General features: G+C 45.7%; 1 protein-coding gene across 1 annotated transcript in view; it reads right to left on the bottom strand.

Moving 5' to 3' along the window:
* Positions 1-17,112, bottom strand: part of LOC118085583 (zinc finger protein 721-like) — an 83,807-nt gene extending 66,695 nt beyond the window's left edge. The window contains exons 1-5 of the mRNA XM_060274075.1: positions 16,071-17,112; positions 15,786-15,867; positions 15,420-15,502; positions 11,269-11,395; positions 5,770-7,288 (exon numbers count right to left, since the gene is read on the bottom strand). Coding sequence (XP_060130058.1) covers positions 5,770-7,288; positions 11,269-11,395; positions 15,420-15,502; positions 15,786-15,867; positions 16,071-16,472 — 2,213 coding nt within the window. The 5' untranslated portion in view covers positions 16,473-17,112. The remainder of the gene's footprint in view (positions 1-5,769; positions 7,289-11,268; positions 11,396-15,419; positions 15,503-15,785; positions 15,868-16,070) is intronic.
* Positions 17,113-18,844: the final 1,732 nt, after the last annotated feature.

Genomic DNA, 18,844 nt, shown 5'->3' with positions numbered 1-18,844 from the left:
CCAAGAGTTTTCAGGAGGTGTTAAAGTGTTAAGGTGTTAAAGTTACCAAAAGAGGAGGCAGAGCTTTGGAATGCAGCCTCTCTGAATGAGTGCAAGGTTTTTACACCAGTAGCAGCACCTGAGGGGGCTAAAGTTGTAGGCTGCAGGTGGGTGTACAAACTTAAACCTCTGGTGACAGGAGGGTACAAATACAAAGCTCGTTTAGTGGCTCAGGGATACTCTCAGAGGCCTGGAAAAGATTATGACGAGATTTTTTCCCCTACTGCCAAAGGGGACAGTGTAAGGCTAATTCTAACGCTTGGAGCAAAGAGAAAACTCCAGCTAACTCATTTTGACATACAGGCTGCATATTTACATGCATCATTATCAGAAGACCTGTATCTAGCTGAACCGCCTGGTTATGAGACAGGTTCCAATAGAGTGCTGAAATTAAACAAAGCTCTATATGCTCTCAAACAGGCTGCAAGATCTTGGAACAAATGTTTTCATGAGGCCTTAGTGTCATTTGGCTTCAAGCAGAGTACAGCTGACAATTGTGTTTATGTACGTGGTACAGGCAGTAATCAAGAGTTTTGTCTGCTCTATGTAGATGACGTATTGTATGCTTGCAAGACAGACAAACAAACTAAAAGGTTTGCTAAGCAATTGTCCAGTAAGTTCAAAGTGAAGGACTTAGGCCCTGTTCGGGCATATCTAGGGTTGGAAGTGTGCTGGGCCCAAGATGGCAGCTGCCTAATTAGTCAGCAGAACAAAATAAAACAGCTACTGACTACGTACAGGATGCAGGATTGCAAAGGGGCAGCGGTACCTATGGATCCAGGTTTCATAAAAACACTTCATACAGATGAGAGTCCTGTATTTGAACATCCAGAGGTATATCATTCTGTAATTGGAAGTCTATTGTATCTAGCACAATGGTCCAGACCTGATATTAGCTATGCAGTAGGCATACTAAGTAGATTGGTCTCAAAACCCACACTAAATGCCTGGAAAGGGGTAAAGCAAGTTCTGAGATACCTCAAACAGACAATTGGCTATATGTTACAACTAAATTCTTCAGAGGATGAAATGTTGAGTTGCTACTGTGATAGTGACTGGGGAAATTTGCCAGATAGAAAATCTGTCACAGGATTAGTCATAATGTTTGGTGGAGCTTTAATCAGTTGGCGATCGCGCAAGCAAAACGTTGTAAGTGTGTCGTCAATGGAATCTGAGTACGCCGCATTGAGTGAACTGTGCAACGAGGTGGTTTATTTCAAGCGTTTGTTAGCAGATTTAAATGTAAATTGTGGAGAACCAGTACAAGTTTACATTGATAATCAGGCTTGTATAACCTTAAGTAAAACAGAGGGTTTCAAGTCACGTTCCAAACATATCGCTGTAAAATACCAAAATGTACGTTGCAGTGTACAAGACAATGTAATCACATGTACTTATGTATCAAGTGAAGAAAATGTGGCAGATGTATTAACTAAACCATTGGCAAAGATAAAGAACAAGCAAATGTGCAAGGGTTTAGGTTTGCTGGAAAAATGAGTGAACAGTAAAAGTTCCTACACAGGTGTTAATAGATGTTAATTGTCCAGCAGAATCTGTGAGGGGGTGTTCAGTTTCTGTTAATTGGTTAATTGGTTCTCATGGGAAACTTACAGATTCTGGCTTCACACAATTAACTCAAGACAGTGTCAATTTACTCTTGGCAGAAAGCCAAGGTCTGCCTGACCTAGAAACTACTCTCTTCTGATTGGTTAACGACCAGCACTGAACTCTGTTATCAAGGAATGCTAGCACAGTTGGTTTTTGTTAGGTGTTAGGAGTAGAAGTGCTGTGTATATGGTTGGAGAGAGAGAGAGAAAGAGAGGATTTATTTTGCTTTGCTTTGTATGCAGAAACTCTGCTGCTTTTATTTTCTTTTAATAAATCCTGTAAATAGTTATTCTGCGTCTAGCCGACTAGTCATTTCCACCTCAACTAGCTTCTGCGCTGTGCAGGAAAACTCTGCTACGTTTGGGCTAAAGCCACTAGAGCTATGCCTGACACTTCAAAATTCTAAGAATAGTACCATTGTATTCTGCTCTGGTCAGACCTCACCTGGAATACTGTGTCCAGTTCTGGGCACCCCAGTTCAAGAAGGATACTGACAAGCTGGAACGTGTCCAGTAGAGGGCAACCAAAATGGTCAACGGCCTGGAAACGATGCCTTATGAGGAACGGCTTAGGGAGTTTGGCATGTTTAGCCTGGAGAAGAGAAGGTTAAGGGGTGATATGATAGCCATGTTCAAATATATAAAAGGATGTCATATAGAGGAGGGAGAAAGGTTGTTTTCTGCTGCTCCAGAGAAGCGGACACGGAGCAATGGATTCAAACTACAAGAAAGAAGATTCCACCTAAACATTAGGAAGAACTTCCTGACAGTAAGAGCTGTTCGACAGTGGAATTTGCTACCAAGGAGTGTGGTGGAGTCTCCTTCTTTGGAGGTCTTTAAACAGAGGCTTGACAGCCATATGTCAAGAATGCTTTGATGGTGTTTCCTGCTTGCCAGGGGGTTGGACTGGATGGCCCTTGTAGTCTCTTCCAACTCTACAATTCTACGATTCTATGATTCTAAGTGATGGTATTCCAGCTGAACTATTTAAAATCTTAAAAGATGATGCTGTTAAGGTGCTACACTCAATATGCCAGCAGGTTTGGGAAACTCAGCAGTGGCCAGAGGATTGGAGAAGATCAGTATACATCCCAATCCCAAAAAAGGGCAGTGCCAAAGAATGCTCCAACTACCGCACAATTGCGCTCATTTCACACGCTAGCAAGGTTATGCTTAAAATTCTACAAGGCAGGCTTAGGCAGTATGTGGCCCGAGAACTCCCAGAAGTGCAAGCTGGATTTCGAAGGGGCAGAGGAACCAGAGACCAAATAGCAAACATACGCTGGATTATGGAGAAAGCTAGAGAGTTCCAAAAAAACGTCTACTTCTGCTTCATTGACTATGCAAAAGCCTTTGACTGTGTTGACCACAGCAAACTATGGCAAGTTCTTCTTGGGAGAAAAGCAATGACAAACCTAGACAGCATCTTAAAAAACAGAGACATCACCTTGCCAACAAAGGTCCGTATAGTTAAAGCTATGGGTTTCCCAGTAGTGATGTATGAAAGTGAGAGTTGGACCACAAAGAAGGTTGACCGCCGAAGAATTGATGCTTTTGAATTATGGTGCTGGGGGAGACTCTTGAGAGTCCCATGAACTGCAAGAAGATCAAACCTAGCCATACTTAAGAAATCAGCCCCGAGTGCTCACTGGAAGGACAGATTCTGAAGCTGAGGCTCCAATACTTTGGCCACCTCATGAGCAGAGAAGACTCCCTGGAAAAGACCCTGATGTTGGGAAAGATGGAGGGCACAAGGAGAAGGGGACGACAGAGGACGAGAGGACAGGAGTGCCTGGCGTGCTCTGGTCCATGGGGTCACGAAGAGTCGGACATGACTAAACAACAACATTTTCACTTTTAAAACAAATTTTAGGCCAGCATTCTCCCCTGTCCTAGTGATCTCTTCCACAGTAAGATTTTTACCTAATACTTTGGTTTGACTCTTATTCAATTTAAAATCTGCAAGTTGTCCGAAATCTTGTATCAATACCAGTGCTTTATTTGCACGGGATTCTGGCTTCTGTAATGTCAGCACTAGATCATCAGAATATTCCACATCTGCCAAGCTTTAGGAGGAGGACTAAGGGCTGAAATGAAGCCCCCCAGATCCCCAAACGTTGAGGGGAAAGGGTCTATCTCCCATCTTCCTTTTCATTATCAGTCATTTCCACCTAAGAAATGAGAAGAAAGCAGCTGCCCATGTTCAGCGCAGGGTTTGTTGGGGTGGAGATTAATGAGCTGACAAGGGTATGATTTGTCAGCAGTAAATATTATTTGTTCTCATCTGTCAGTGAAGTAACATTTGAAACAACACAGAAGCCGTCAAAGGGAATTTCCTAGGAAGTGTTTTATTCAGTCTCACCCGCAATCATGTGTGCTGAACACACAGAAACAGGATAATGTGAAATTACTGGGAGTTACAGTCCCCAAATAACACTCCACACATGCAAGCAGATTAATGGAATAGGACACATGATTTCCCCACCTCCTTTTAAAAAAATTACTTTGATTTATCTTCATGGTACAAAAGATAATTTCAAAGAAAGCAATGCTTACAAGAGTAAACAACAAATAACTTGTCTTGATGGAATTGCAGACTTTCATCCTGCCATGTGTTAAACTTTCATTTGATTATTCTAAAAGATCACTCCACCTTTTCCCATGAGTGCTGGGTGGATTCCTGCAACAGTCTTAACAATTTATGTATTCAATAAATATTGGTCACGTGTTATAAAAAGAATATGGATTGTGTTCCCCCACCTTCTTGATTTCCCCAGGCAAACAAAATATAAGATACTTAAATCGTGGTGCCCAGAATGGAAGACAGTATTCTAGGTGGGGTTCGAATCCCCGCGATGGGGTGACCTCCCGTGGTTTAGTCTCAGCTCCTGCCTACCTAGCATTTTGAAAGCAAGTCAAAGTGCAAGTAGATAAATAGGTACCGCTCCAAGCGGGAAGGTAAACGGCGTTTCTGTGCTCTGCTCTCGTTCGCCAGAAGCGGCTTAGTCATGCTGGCCACATGACCTGGAAGCTGTCTGCGGACAAACGCTGGCTCCCTTGGCCTATAGAGTGAAATGAGCTCTGTAACCCCAGAGTCATCTGCCTTTACCTTTTATTCCTTCCCTTGAACTGATTTTGCCTTCTGCCACATTGGCCTACGCTCCCCGTTTGGTGTCGTCTGCAAATGTGATGAGCATCCCCTCACTTCCTTCATCCAAGTCATTTATAAAGACGTTGAACAACAACGGGCCCAGGACAGACCCTGCAGCACCCATCTTGTCACTTTCCCCCAGGATGAGGAGGAACCATGAGGGAGTCCTCTTTGGGTTCGGTCAGTCAAATCCACCTAACAGTTACCTCATTCAGCCCACATTTTACCAGCTTCCTCACATAAATGCCACAGGCGACTTTGTCAAAAGCCGTACTGAAATCAATATGCACTATTTCCACAGCAATCCCCTGATCAACAAAGGTTGAAACTCAATCCAATAAAAGAAAAGAAAAAGAGAGATTTCTCTGGCTTGACTTGTTTTTGAGAAAGCCAGGCTTTCAACCTGCATGTTTATGTTGTGAAATACCATGAAATCTTCAGATGAAGGGCACATAATTTTTTTTAAATGATAATTAATAAGAATATTGGCAAACATGTGCATATGAAGGCGACCAAGATGGTCTTATTTTATTTATGCATTTAATTAATTTCTATACCAACTTATACCAGGGGTTCCAACTTGAATAAAATATAAAAGGGGTTTAGTAAGCCCCTCCTCGCATCATCAATCACGTGATGTGGTGCATGCATGCCATTTGAATGGGAATGCCTACCAACTTGGAGGGTGGCCCCCTCAAATATTTTATTGGGGGTGGGGCAAAGACCCCTAGGCCTTTCGGAGTTAGCTTAACCATTTCAGGATGGTTAGAACATAAAAACTCAACATAAAAAAACAAAATACACATCTGTAAACCCCCTCTCCACCACATTTTAAAAGGTCATTAGATGTTAAGCAGCCAAACCTCTGGTTAAAAAGGTGCCTATTTGACAGGTTCCTAAAGCTGTATAATGGTTCTTCCGACCTTTGAATGAATTCTTTGATGGGAAGTGAGAAAGGAGCTCTTTCTGAACCTCTTTCCACATTCCACACACTGATAGGGTTTCTCCCCTGTATGAATTCTTCGATGGGAAGTGAGAGAGGAGCTATCAGTGAAGCTCATTCCACATTCTAAGCATTGATATGGCTTCTCTCCTGTATGAATTCTTTGATGGGACCTGAGATCGGAGCTCTTCCTGAAGCTCTTCCCACACTCTACACACTTATAGGGTTTCTCCCCTGTATGAATTTTTTGATGGGAAGTGAGATTGTGGCTGTGACTGAAGCTCTTTCCACAATCCACACACTGATAGGGTTTCTCCCCTGTATGAATTCTTCGATGGGAAGTGAGATTGCAGCTCCTACTGAAGCTCTTTCCACACTCCGCACATTGATAGGGTTTCTCCCCTGTATGAATTCTCTGATGGGAAGTGAGATCGGAGCTCTTCCTGAAGCTTTTTGCACATTCCACACACTGATAGGGTTTCTCCCTTGTATGAATTTTTTGATGGGAAGTGAGATTGTGGCTGTTACTGTAGCTCTTTCCACATTTCTCACACTGATAGAGTTTCTCCAATGTATGAATTATTTGATGGGAAGTGAGATTGTGGCTGTGGCTGAAGCTCTTTCCACACTCCGCACATTGATAGGGTTTCTCCCCTGTATGAATTCTTTGATGGGAAGTGAGATTGGAGCTTGTACTGAAGCTCTTTCCACATTCCACACACTGATAGGGTTTCTCCCCTGTATGAATTCTTTGATGGGAAGTGAGATTGGAGCTCGTACTGAAGCTCTTTCCACATTCCACACACTGATAGGGTTTCTCCCCTGTATGAATTCTTTGATGGAGAATGAGATCAGTGCTCCAACTGAAGCTCTTTCCACATTCCGCACACTGATAGGGTTTCTCCCCTGTATGAATTCTCTGATGCTTAGTGAGATCAGTGCTCCAAATGAAGCTCTTTCCACAGTCCAAGCATTGATAGGGTTTCTCCCCTGTATGAATTCTCTGATGTTTTGTGAGATTGGAGTTCTTACTGAAGCTCTTTCCACATTCCAAACAATTATATGGTTTCTCCCCTGTATGAATTCTTTGATGGCAACTCAAAGAGAAGCTGTTCCTGAAGTTCTTTCCACATTCCACACACTGATAGGGTTTCTCCTCTGTATGAATTCTCTGATGCTTAGTGAGATCGGTGCTCCAAATGAAGCTCTTTCCACAGTCCAAACAGTTATATGGTTTCTCCCCTGTATGAATTCTCTGATGTTTGGTGAGATTGGAGTTCTTACTGAAGCTCTTCCCACATTCCAAACAAGTATATGGTTTATCCCCTGTATGAATTCTTTGATGGGAACTCCAAGAGAAGCTGTTCCTGAAGCTCTTTCCACATTCCATGCACTGATAGGGTTTCTTTCCAATGAGATTTCGTTGATGGGAAATGGAATGGGAGCTCTGACTGCAGCTTTCTCCACACTCCAAATTTTTACGTGGCTTCTCCTCTCTGGGAATTTTGTCATGGTAACCTTTGTTCTCAATTTCCAATTCATCACAATCTGCAATGGAGACAAAAAAGGATTAGAGCCTCAGGAACAAATGGAGAAGAACTGAAGGGAGTTGGGGGGTGTTCATTACCTGTGTTTTTTTGTCATTAACCAACATATTTATTATTAGATTCTAATGAGTTGTTGAATGTTTCTTTGTTTGATATAAAGTAGTGGTCAAAATTGTGGGTTGTGTATTTCAGAGGTTTGATGGCTCATAACACCACTTCTTTTGGAGTAATATCATAAAATCATATATCAATTGAAAGATAATTTAATCAAGAATGTAATGCAACAAAGTTTGTTCAATTATCTGCGAAATAACCAGAAAAAGGAAGTACAAATTGGTTAGGTTGACTTTTGTCAGTGGTATGTGATTGCGATCAAGTTGATTGGTTTTTTGTGTTCTTTCATTTAGTGAGGTTGGAAGACATAATAAATTTATAGAAATGGCACAAAGAGTTGACTAGCCACCCAGAAAGCCATGTAAAATAGTACTATTAAGTGAACAAGGCTACAGTTATGAAGAAATTAGAAGATTTGGGAATACTTAACCAAAGCTGGCATTTCTATATTTTTGAAGAGGTATAAGGAGACTCAGTCACTACAAAATCAGACTGGTAAAGGCAGGAAAAGGTGCAGAAAGGCAAGTGATGATCGAAGAATGGAGAGACTGTCCCTACATGACAGAAGAAAATCACCTGGGTGTATACAAGATGACATGGCGCAAAGTAATGTGAAGTTGAGTGCGAGGACGGGTCTAAATGTTAGAATTGAAAGGAAAAAGCCATTGTTATCTCTCAAGCAAAGGTTGAAAAGACCAAACCCATGTTAAGTGGACAGCGGAACAATGGGAAAGTGTTATTTAGAGCGATGAAACCCAAATCTCCTTGCTTGGTAGTGATGGCATTAAATACGCAAGGAGAAGAATCAGAGAAGATTTACATCCTACTTGCATTACGCCGACTATGAAACACCCAGATAGTGTGATGATCTGGGGTTGTATGGCAGCAAAAGGTGTGGGCAGAATTTGTGTCATTAATGGGAATGTAAATGCCCCCAAATGCATGAATGAAGTCCTTGAGCCCAAACCGAAGCGTTCCGCAGGTGATCTTTTCCCAGATATTGAAGCTTGCTTATTTCTTTATTTATTCATTCATTCTCCATTTCAACAGGATTCAGCTCCATGTTATGTTGCTGCTGTGTGCAAAAGGTGCTTTCAAGATAATCATATTCCACTGCTGGAATGCCCTGGGAATATCCCAAACTTTAACCCAATTGGAAATCTATGGAGCCGACTAAATAAAGTTGTTTGTCAGAAGCAACCCAGCAATAAAGTCCAATTAACAGAGACAATAATTCAATCTTTGTTTCACATTATTACAGCTGCAGGGAAAAAAAAACACACTTTGGTTCACTCCATGGGAAGGTGTTGTAATGCCGTAATTAAAGCTGAAGTTACCAAAGTAAGTACTAATTGACATGGTGAGAATTTCTGTATATCTAATTTTTCTATGTGTTTCACATTTCTTTTTTATGACTGGTGTTCTAATAAATACTCCTCCATAAAAGTTATTGCATTACATTCTTCATTAAATTATATTTCCTATGGTATCACTCCCCAAAAAGTGCTGTTATGAGCCATCAAACCTCGGAAACAGACCGATAAAGGCAGGAAAAGGTGCACAATAGCAAGTGACAATTGAAGAATCGAGCATCTGGGTGTATACAAGATGACATAGTGCAATGTAATGTGAAGTTGAGTGCAAGGACTGGGTTCAGCTCAAAGTTGTTGAGCCTTTTTAGGGAGGGAAAATGCCCCGTTTTTTGGGGGTCAGATCAAAATTGTTGAGCTTTTTTTAGGGAGCAGAGAAACACACTATTGGGGGAAGGAACAGATGCAGCCACTAACCTTCCAATCGCTAACTGGTCTAAATGTTAGATTTCTAAGGAAAAAAGCCATTGTTATCTCTCAAGCAAAGATTGAAAAGATTAAACTGGGCTAAAACCCATGTTAACTGGACAGCGGAACAATGGGACAGTGTTATTTGGAGCGATGAGACCCAAATCTCCTTGCTTAGTAGTGATGGCATGAAATACGCGAGGAGAAGAATCGGAGAAGATTTACATCCTACAGTGGAACCTCGGGTTACATACCATCCTACTTACAAACGCTTCGGGTAACGAGCTCCGCTAACCTGGAAGTAGGTGCTCCTGGTAGCAAACGTTGTCCCAGGATGCGAGTGAAAACGGTTTCAGGTTAAGAATGGACCTCCGGAACGAATTAAGTTCTTAACCCGAGGTACTACTGTATTGCTAAATAAACCTCAACTAGTAAAATTGCCAACGTTCCGTGTCTTGTGAGAGAAGTGCTAAACCTGACAACATAATGGCGGACCTGGAAGACCTACATTGCCTCCCAGGACATTTCCGAGCACAATTCAAAGTGTTGGTGCTGACCTTTAAAGCCCTAAACTGCCTCGGTCCAGTATACCTGAAGGAGCGTCTTCACCCCTATCATTCAGCCCGGACACTGAGATCCAGTACTGAGGGCCTTCTGGCAGTTCCCTCCCTGCAAGAAGCGAAGCGAAGGCACCCGCCATGTGGAACGCTCTCCCATCAGATGTCAAAAAGATAAACAACTTTCTGACTTTTAGAAGACATCTGAAGGCAGCCCTGTTTAGGGAAGCTTTTAATGTTTTATGGGTTGTTGTATTTTAGTATCTTTTGTTGGAAGCAGCCCAGAGTGACTGGGGAAACCGAGCCAGATGGGCTGCGTATAAATAAATAAATAAATAATCACCATCATCATCATCTTAACCAGAGGTACCACTGTACATGTATTACACCTACCGTGAAACACCTAGTTAGTGTGATGATCTGGGGTTGTATGACAGCAAAAGGTGTGGGCAGAATTTGTGTCATTAATAGGAATGTAAATGCCCCAAAATACATAAATGAAATACTTGAGGCCAAACTGAAGCGTTCTGCATGAGATCTTTTCCCAGATACTGAAGCATTTAGATATATTTATATTTATATATTTATTCTCTAATTCCACAGGATTCAGCTCCATGTCATGTTGCTGCTGTGTGCAAAAGATGCTTTTAAGATAATCCTATTCCACTGCTGGAATGGCCTGCAAAAAGTCCAGACCTTAACCCAACCAAAAGTCTATGGAGCCGACTGAAGAAACTTGTTAGTCAGAAGCAACCCAGCAATAAAGCCCAATTAATAGAGGCAATAATTCAATATTATAGCTGCAGGGAAAAAAACTTGGTTCACTCCATGGGAAGACGTTGCAAGGCAGTAATTAAAGTTACCAAACCAAGTATTAATTGACATGGTGAGAATTTCTGCATATCTCCTTTTTTCTATGTGTTTCACATTTCTTCTTTATGACTGATGTTTTAATAAATACTCCTTCATAAACGTTATTGCATTACATTCTTCATTAAATAATCTTTCCATTGATATATAATATTATGGTATTATTCCCAAAAAAGTGGTATTATGAGCCATCAAACCTCAGAAATACACTTTTTTCCAAAAGGCTTCCACAATTTTGGCCACTAGTGTAAGTTGTTCATTTTAAAGTTAATATACTTTTTATAAGGGATCAGATTGTTATTATTAAGGGTTCATGTTTATATGTGTGTTGGCCCAGTCATGGCATCCCCTCCCTCTCCAATGTCAGTTGTCTCTTTGGTCAACCCAAGAATGACAGCAGCAAAAACAAAGGCAGAAAACCTGACAGAAGCTACTTATCTTTTCTAGCAACTCTGAAGCTGACATTTAAGATGAAGTGGGCAGTTCAGACCAGGCTTATGGTTTACAGAAAAAAATACGATTTGCTGCTTATTGTGGGGGTGTTAGGTTCCCAGGTGTTGTAGGGGGCGCTGTTGAGCTGTGTGAAAATATATGAGATTCGTCACATAGAGGTATTTTGTTGAATTTCCAGGCAAATATGACGATCCCACAGGGAGCCTTACCAAGAGAGGCCACGATCCCACGATTCTCCTCCATGACGTCCTTATGCAGAGCTCTCTGGTCAGGATCCAGCAATGCCCACTCCTCCTCCGTGAAACGAACAGCGACATCTTCAAAGCACACTGGACCCTAAAAGAAAAAGGGAAATGTCCTCCTCTGAGACAGCAGAAATATGATCTGCTACACAATGCTCTGTTCTTTCCTTCCTCTTAATTGCTGTGTTGTTTCAATAGGATTCCTTTGCTGCACATTTTAATTATGAATGCCTATTTTAACGCTTTAATGGAATTCTTATACAGTATTCTGCATTTTAATTATGGGTGTTCACCTTTGTGCAAATAGGTATTACTCCACCTTGTGGTTTTCAAGTCATTCTGCCTATGCAAGCATTCCAGTTTGTCTGATGGAAGGATCTAGATTCCCCTTTCCTCAGGAGCTGTTCTGGGTAGGTTCCCTCCCAATGCCCTAGAGCTAAATTCAAGGGGTTCATGGGGGCATGGAAAAGGTGAGGAATGGGGGGCAGGCCCCATTTTGTAGCAGACGGAGTTGGTTAGGTGAATCCTGGCCACTATTTGTAATCCTCTGTCCACTGCTTAGAGGCCTATTTTAGCATTCAGTGATGAATATGGGCTGAGTTTCAGGCCTCATGAGAACAGGAGCTCATTCCCTGAGCGTCTGTCAGTTTGCATTTCTTAGTACAGAAAGTATTGATCTGATGTGTAGTGCTCTTTCATATTCTAATTAATTCAAGAGGGCTCTGGAAGCTTCTCTGCATAAAAGAAACAAGCAGAAGGTTCCTGATGTTTGGGTTATTCCTTCAGAGAAGCTGAGTACAGCTGGGTTAAAGTGGTTCTCTTATCTCTTCCGCCAAGGTCATGGTGACCATGAGAAGAGGCCAGAAGGAGCCTGGGTTTCACATTCTCTTTCTATCTCTGTTCTTCTGGTGTTCTGTATATAGTATGCTTAGTGTTAAGGTTTAGACTTATTATGTTATGTAAGTTATGCTCATTTGCCTTCAAATCTCTGCTGGATGAAATACAAGGGCCTCTGGTCTATTCTGGGGAATCCTGTAACTTGTTTAGGTTTTTCCTCTGCTAACTACCGTGTTTCCCCCTTTTTAAGACACCGTCTTATAACTTTTTTTACTCAAAAAAACAGACGGTGTCTTATTTTCAGGGGATGTCTTGTACCTTAAGGCCTCCTCGGAAGGGCCAGGCCACTGGCTCGGGGTGCTGCTGGGCGCTCTGCACGGCACCGAGGCGGCAGGCTGCTGGCTCGGCGCTCCGCCCGGCGCTGCAGACCGCCGGTTCCGGCGGCGGGGGGCAGGCCTCGGGCAGCTCTCCCCCCAAAAGAAGAGGCCAGGCGCTGCAGAGCCCTCCGAGCGCTCGGCGCTTCGGAGCGCTCTGCTCTGCAGCCGCCGGCCTCGGGCAGCCAAACAAAAAGAGAAGAGGCCAGGCGCTGCAGGGCGCTCCGAGCGCTCGGCGCTTCGGAGTGCTCCGCTCTGCAGCCGCCGGTTCCGGCGGCGGGGCGGCAGGCCTCGGGCAGCTCCTCCCCCACAAAAAAAAGAAGAGGCCAGGCGCTGCAGGGCGCTCCGAGCGCTCGGCGCTTCGGAGCGCTCCGCTCTGCAGCCGCCGGTTCCGGCGGCGGGGCGGCAGGCCTCGGGCAGCTCCTCCCCCCCCCCAAAAAAGAAGAGGCCAGGCGCTGCAGGGCACTCCGAGCGCTTGGCGCTTCGGAGCGCTCCGCTCTGCAGCCGCCGGTTCCGGCGGCAGGGCGGCAGGCCTCGGGCAGCTCCTCCCCCCCCCAAAAAGAAGAGGCCAGGCGCTGCAGGGCGCTCCGAGCGCTCGGCGCTTCCGAGCGCTCCGCTCTGCAGCCGCCGGTTACAGCGGCGGGGCGGCAGGCCTCAGGCAGCTCCCCCCCCCTGCAAAAGAAGAAGCCAGGCGCTGCAGGGCGCTCCGAGCGCTCGCTGCTTCGGAGCGCTCCGCTCTGCAGCCGCCGGTTCCGGTGGCGGGGCGGCAGGCCTCAGGCAGCCCAAAAAAAAGAAAAGAAAAGAAGAGGCCAGGCACTGCAGGGCGCTCCATGCGTTCACTGCAGCAACAGCAGCCGGTTCCAGGCCCCTCTGGCTGGCTGGGGCGCTCGGCGGTCTCGCATGGAGGTATGTCTTATTTTCGGGGGGTGTCTTAGATTTCACTAATGCTAAAAAATGCTGCCATGGCTTACTTTCTGACTACGTCTTAAAAAAGGGGAAACACGGTATACATTGGAGTTCTGCTCTGGATCAATATTGAGAACAGCAGTTGATTCCCTCAGAGACTTGGCTGTGCGGGTCTATCAGTTTGCATTGCCTATCAACTAATGGACTAGTTTCTAGGTGGACGTTTAGGTGGTTCTGTTATCTCTTCTGTCAAGGTGCTGCTGACTATAAGAAGCAGCCAGAAGGAGCCTGGGTTTCACCTTCTCTCTATATATTTCCATCTCTCTTCCTTCTGGTGTTCTGTACATAGTACCGTATATTCCAGCGTATAAGACGACTGGACGTATAAGACGACCCCCCAACTTTTCCAGTTAAAATATAGAGTTTGGTGTACATTCGCCGTGTAAGACTACCCCTCTTCCACCGCACCTCACGCCAAATAAAAATTAAAGAAACATCAGATTTGATTTCAATATGGTAATTTTAATTTGACAGTTTCTCTTTAAAAGCCTTCAAAATCCTCCTGTTCTGATGTCATAAGTATACCAATGACTTATTGTGGTCTATAAGGCAACTTCCTATGCTCCTGTGGGGAGAACTGGGTTTCATTGAAACTCGATGGCCTTTCCTCCACATCCTTTCCTGGGAGAGCTGCCCTTTCGCCACCGCTTCTTGCCCCCCCCTGTTTTGGGGCTCCCTCCACCCACCCAGAAGGCAGCACTTGCAGAGGAGAGAGACAACAGCCTTCTCCTTGCAGGAAAGCCTTCCATTTTGTTCCTGCACCTGGTGCAGCTTCGGGTGGCTGGGCTAAGTGGGCTATCCTCTCTAGGACTCCTTCTCAGTTCCTTTTAACCCCTAGCAAGCCGAGCACACCCAGCTCAGCTCCCTCTCCCTCTCTAAAACAGGAGCAGACAGTGCAATAAAGCCTTCCCTTTTGCCCCCCCCCCCGTTTGTCAGGCTAATACAGGTCGCGAAGCCACGAGGGAGCCGTTCACCCCTGTGGAGAGCAGCCCTCTCCCGAGCGCGCGCTTCTTCAGGGACTCCCAGATTCTAGTACCCGGTTTATAAGACGCCCCCCCCCAACTTTTGAGATGATTTTCATGGGTTAGAAAGTCGTCTTAGACACCAGAATACACGGTATGGGTTAAGGTTAAGGATAAGGCTAAGTGTTAACGTTTGGACTTATAATAGGTTTAGGTAAGTTTCGGTTAAGGCTGCTGCAACTGGATTTCTTATGGACAAGGCCAATCCTGAACGCTTTGGATTTGTGACCATTATGATCATTTGCCTTCAATAGCAGTAAATCTCTGCTGGATGAAATACCATTGCCTCTGGTCTACTTTTGGGGATCCTGTAAAATGTTTAGTTTTTCCTCTGCTAATTATACATTGGAGTTCTGCTCTGGGTCAATATTGAGTAGAATTCCATGTCAGGGTCTTCCTTCACAAACTCAGCAGCTGAAGGCCCTTGGCTCCCCACAGCTTAACAAGTCCCCTCCTCTCTGCGGTTTCTGGCAAGCGATTGAACAGTGCAGCCTGCCTTTGCTCCTCCATTGTCAGACGTCTCCTGGCTCTGAGAGACAAGCAGGGAGGGTGGCTTCTGGCAGAAGGAGAGGGAGCCACCGGTGGCTCCTCCTTCTCCTGACTCACCTCTGCCTCTCCACCTCCCTCCTCCCACTCGCCTCCTTCCTCTTCTGCCTCTGATTCTGGGCTGCATTCTGCCACAGAGTCTCCCAACTCACTAAGCCGTTACGCCTTCAGCTTCTGACACCTCCTCTTCTGAGCCTTCTCCCTCTTCTCCCTCTGATCGCCCATCCTTCTTCTACCTTCACTCCTTGGGCTCTGAGCCATCTTCCCTTCCTGGTTCCCCGGCTGCCTCCTCCCACCATTCCTCTGTGCCCAACCAGTCCATGACATTGCTCCATCCCTCGGCCTCTGTCCCCACAAGGAAGCTTCCCCTGACCTGATCTGGTTCCACAGCCACTGCTTCCCTTCTGCCCCCATGAAAAGACGGATCAGGAGGTCTTGCTGGCTTCATTCTGTCACCTGCAAGAGAGAACAGGTAATTAGGACGCTAGGAGTGCCTGCTTCTCTCACAGGTGAAAAAGGGCATCTCTAACCACAGATGGGCCTTTGAGAAAGCCTGACCTGCTGAGAGCATTTGGATGTTTGTGCCCATTTCACATGTTAGTTGTGCAAAAATACCCCTCCCCTCCTCTGAACCCTTGGTCCCAACAGTCCCGGCCAAAACAAGACGAAAACCCCCCAGAGATTAGTTGGAAAAGCAAAAGAATGAGACCAAACAGAGAAAAACCACTTTCCTCCTTACCCAGTGGCCTCTTTCTGGTGTCCAACGGAGGCCTCTCTGCCTCACAGGAATCCATGTCCATTTCTGCAAAATGATCCTTTTCCTGAGCAACAAGGATTCAAAACAGAGAATGAATTGCAAAAAATATTAGAGAGAGAATGATAAAGATACAAACATTGAGGGTGTTGGATCTCATTCCATAGATACTTTCCTGGAAAAAAGGATAGGCCATCAGGAGAGCATTCGGGGATGTTCACTGTCCTGTTTGGAGCCCCTTGGGAGTATCCAGAGGAAAGTCTCTCTCACCTGCTTTCTCTCCTCTGCCTGACTCAGGAGGAAACCTTCGGCCAGGGCCACCGCCTGGGAACTGGTCTCCGCTCCGCATTCCCTCACCCAGCTCTCCATCTCCGGGGGAAGGACAGCCAGGAACTGCTCCAAGATCACCAGGTCCAACATCTCAGCTTTCATGTGCCTTTCTGGCTTCAGCCACTGATGGTCAAGGTGGTAGAGTCGGCTGCAAACCTCTCGGGGTCCTTTGGCCTCCTGGCAGCAGAACTGCCTCAATTGCTGGCTCTGCCCCTCTGAGCGGAGGGTGTCCTCCTCAACCAGGATCTTCTGCACAGACCTTTCCCAGAATCCCCCACTGCTCCCACTTTGGATGGCATGGCCTCTTCCTGCTCCTGGGCCAGCTGAGTCTCGGTCATCCATGTGTGGTCTCAGGAAGCCTCTGAGAGATCGGAAGGAAGCCTTTGGTCTTCAGGCAAGTTCTGCCCGTCTTAATGAGAAGCTCTAGCAAATCCTACAAAACAAATACATTTTTCCCTTACAAAATATGTACGTCAGAAGAAGGAACAGGATCCTGAGCAAGCATGGACGAGTTTTGCCAGGAACCAGGACTGGATGGCACCACAGCCCAAACCATGATATATCTTCTTTAAAAAGAGGAGGAGGAGGAGGAGAAAGCAGCCACTAGCCCTCCTAGAAGGAAGGCTGCAATGCAAAATGTGGAGGCAACGGAAGGGATTTCTGGGAGATGAATCAGCCTGGTTTCTTCTGCTTTCCACTCAATGCATGAAGTCAGAACTGACTGACAAGGGGAGTCATTGGTATCTTGCGAAAAATGAATGCTTGGCTCTAGTGGGGGTCCTCACTTGGGGGTCCTCAGGAGTTGCTCCCCCCCCCCCACTCCCCTGCTTCTGACTCATTTTCTAGCACTTGGACTCTCTGCCATTCCCCATACAGACTCCTGGGGTGGGGTCCCTGTTTCTTTGCTCTGAGTGCCAGATATGCATGTGGCCAACCCCCAGGGGCCAAGTGGATGGGGCCAAAGACGCCTCCCTTGAAATTTAGGTAGGCAATTTATTATTAATATTCTTAGATAGCTTAACACACACACAGCATTGATGCCAAGGTCCCTGGAGGCTCAGTGAGTAGCAGCGCCCATTTCTGGCTCCTCGGCTGGTTTTCCAGCAAGAATCCCTTTGGGACAGAGAGGATGTGGTCCTGGGATGCCATGCTCTGGGTGCGAGGGGATTGCTGCAGTGGCCTCCGTGTGGAGCTGCCCTTGGAGACGACGGGGAAACTGGTCCGCAATGCAGCAGCCAGACTATGGGCTGGGATCCCTCTCTTTATTCCTGGCCTTTCTCTCCCACCTTAACGTCCTTCCTCTATGTGGGTTTCTTTTTTGGGGGGGTCTAGTCCCCCTCCTCGTCCAGCTTTGGAAAACCATTTGCACATGCCTTGCAGAACTCGCTCCCCCTCCCTGAGGGGGGGGGAGACTCACCAGATCATCCCAGGAGTGAAGGGACAGCGATGCAGCCCTTGCAGGAGAGACACCAAAGCAGGAAAGGAGGTCTGGGGAGGGAGGGAGGGACCTTGGCTCTGGAGGACCTGGACCCCCCCTTGCTTCCTGTCCTCTCTAGGAAGGCAGCTCAGTTCCCTTTAACCCTTGCAAAGCCGAGTTCGCCAAGCTCAGCCCTCTCTCGCTTGGCAGATCCTCAGATTTTTATTATAGAATCATAGAGTTGGAAGAGACCACAAGGGCCATCCAGTCGAACCCCCTGCCAAGCAGGAAACACCACCAAAGCATTCTTGACATATGCCTGTCAAGCCTCTGCTTAAAGACCTCCAAAGGAGGAGACTCCACCACACTCCTTGGTAGCAAATTCCACTGCCGAACAGCTCTTACTGTCAGGAAGTTCTTCCTAATGTTTAGGTGGAATCTTCTTTCTTGTAGTTTGAATCCATTGCTCCGTGTCCGCTTCTCTGGAGCAGCAGAAAACAACCTTTCACCCTCCTCTATATGACATCATTTTATATATTTGAACATGGCTATCATATCACCCCTTAACCTTCTCTTCTCCAGGCTAAACATACCCAGCTCCCTAAGCCGTTCCTCATAAGGCATTGTTTCCAGGCCTTTGACCATTTTGGTTGTCCTCCTCTGGACACGTTCCAGCTTGTCAGTATCCTTCTTGAACTGTGGTGCCCAGAACTGGACACAGTACTCCAGGTGAGGTCTGACCAGAGCAGAATACAGTGGTACTATTACTTCCCTAGATCTAGATGCTATACTCCTATTGATGCAGCCCAGAATTGCATTGGCTTTTTTAGCTGCTGCATCACACTGCTGACTCATGTCAAGTTTGTGGTCTACCAAGACTCCTAGATCCTTTTCACATGTACTGCTCTCAATCCAGGTGTCACCCACCCTGCATTTTTTTTTTTTGGCCGAAGTGTAGTACCTTACATTTCTCCATGTTAAAATTCATCTTGTTTGCTTTGGCCCAGTTGTCTAATCTGTTAAGGTCATTTTGAAGTGTGATCCTGTCCTCTGGGGTATTAGCCACCCCTCCCAATTTGGTGTCATCTGCAAACCTATCATCCAAATCATTGATAAAGATGTTGAATAAGACTGGGCCCAAGACAGAACCATTATTTTTAATGGATTCATGGCTATGCCAATGGCCAGAGATTCTTTTTGGAGGCGAGGCTCTTGGTTGGGCTCTGAGCATCTCCCTCCCTTGGCCAGAAACCAGAGGAACAGCTTGCAGGGAAAAGGGCTTTGCAGGAAGCAAGGA

This window comes from Zootoca vivipara, chromosome 4 (genome assembly GCF_963506605.1).
Source record: "Zootoca vivipara chromosome 4, rZooViv1.1, whole genome shotgun sequence".
In the NCBI taxonomy this organism is placed as follows: Eukaryota; Metazoa; Chordata; class Lepidosauria; order Squamata; family Lacertidae; genus Zootoca; species Zootoca vivipara.
This window is presented reverse-complemented; position numbering and strand designations above follow the sequence as displayed.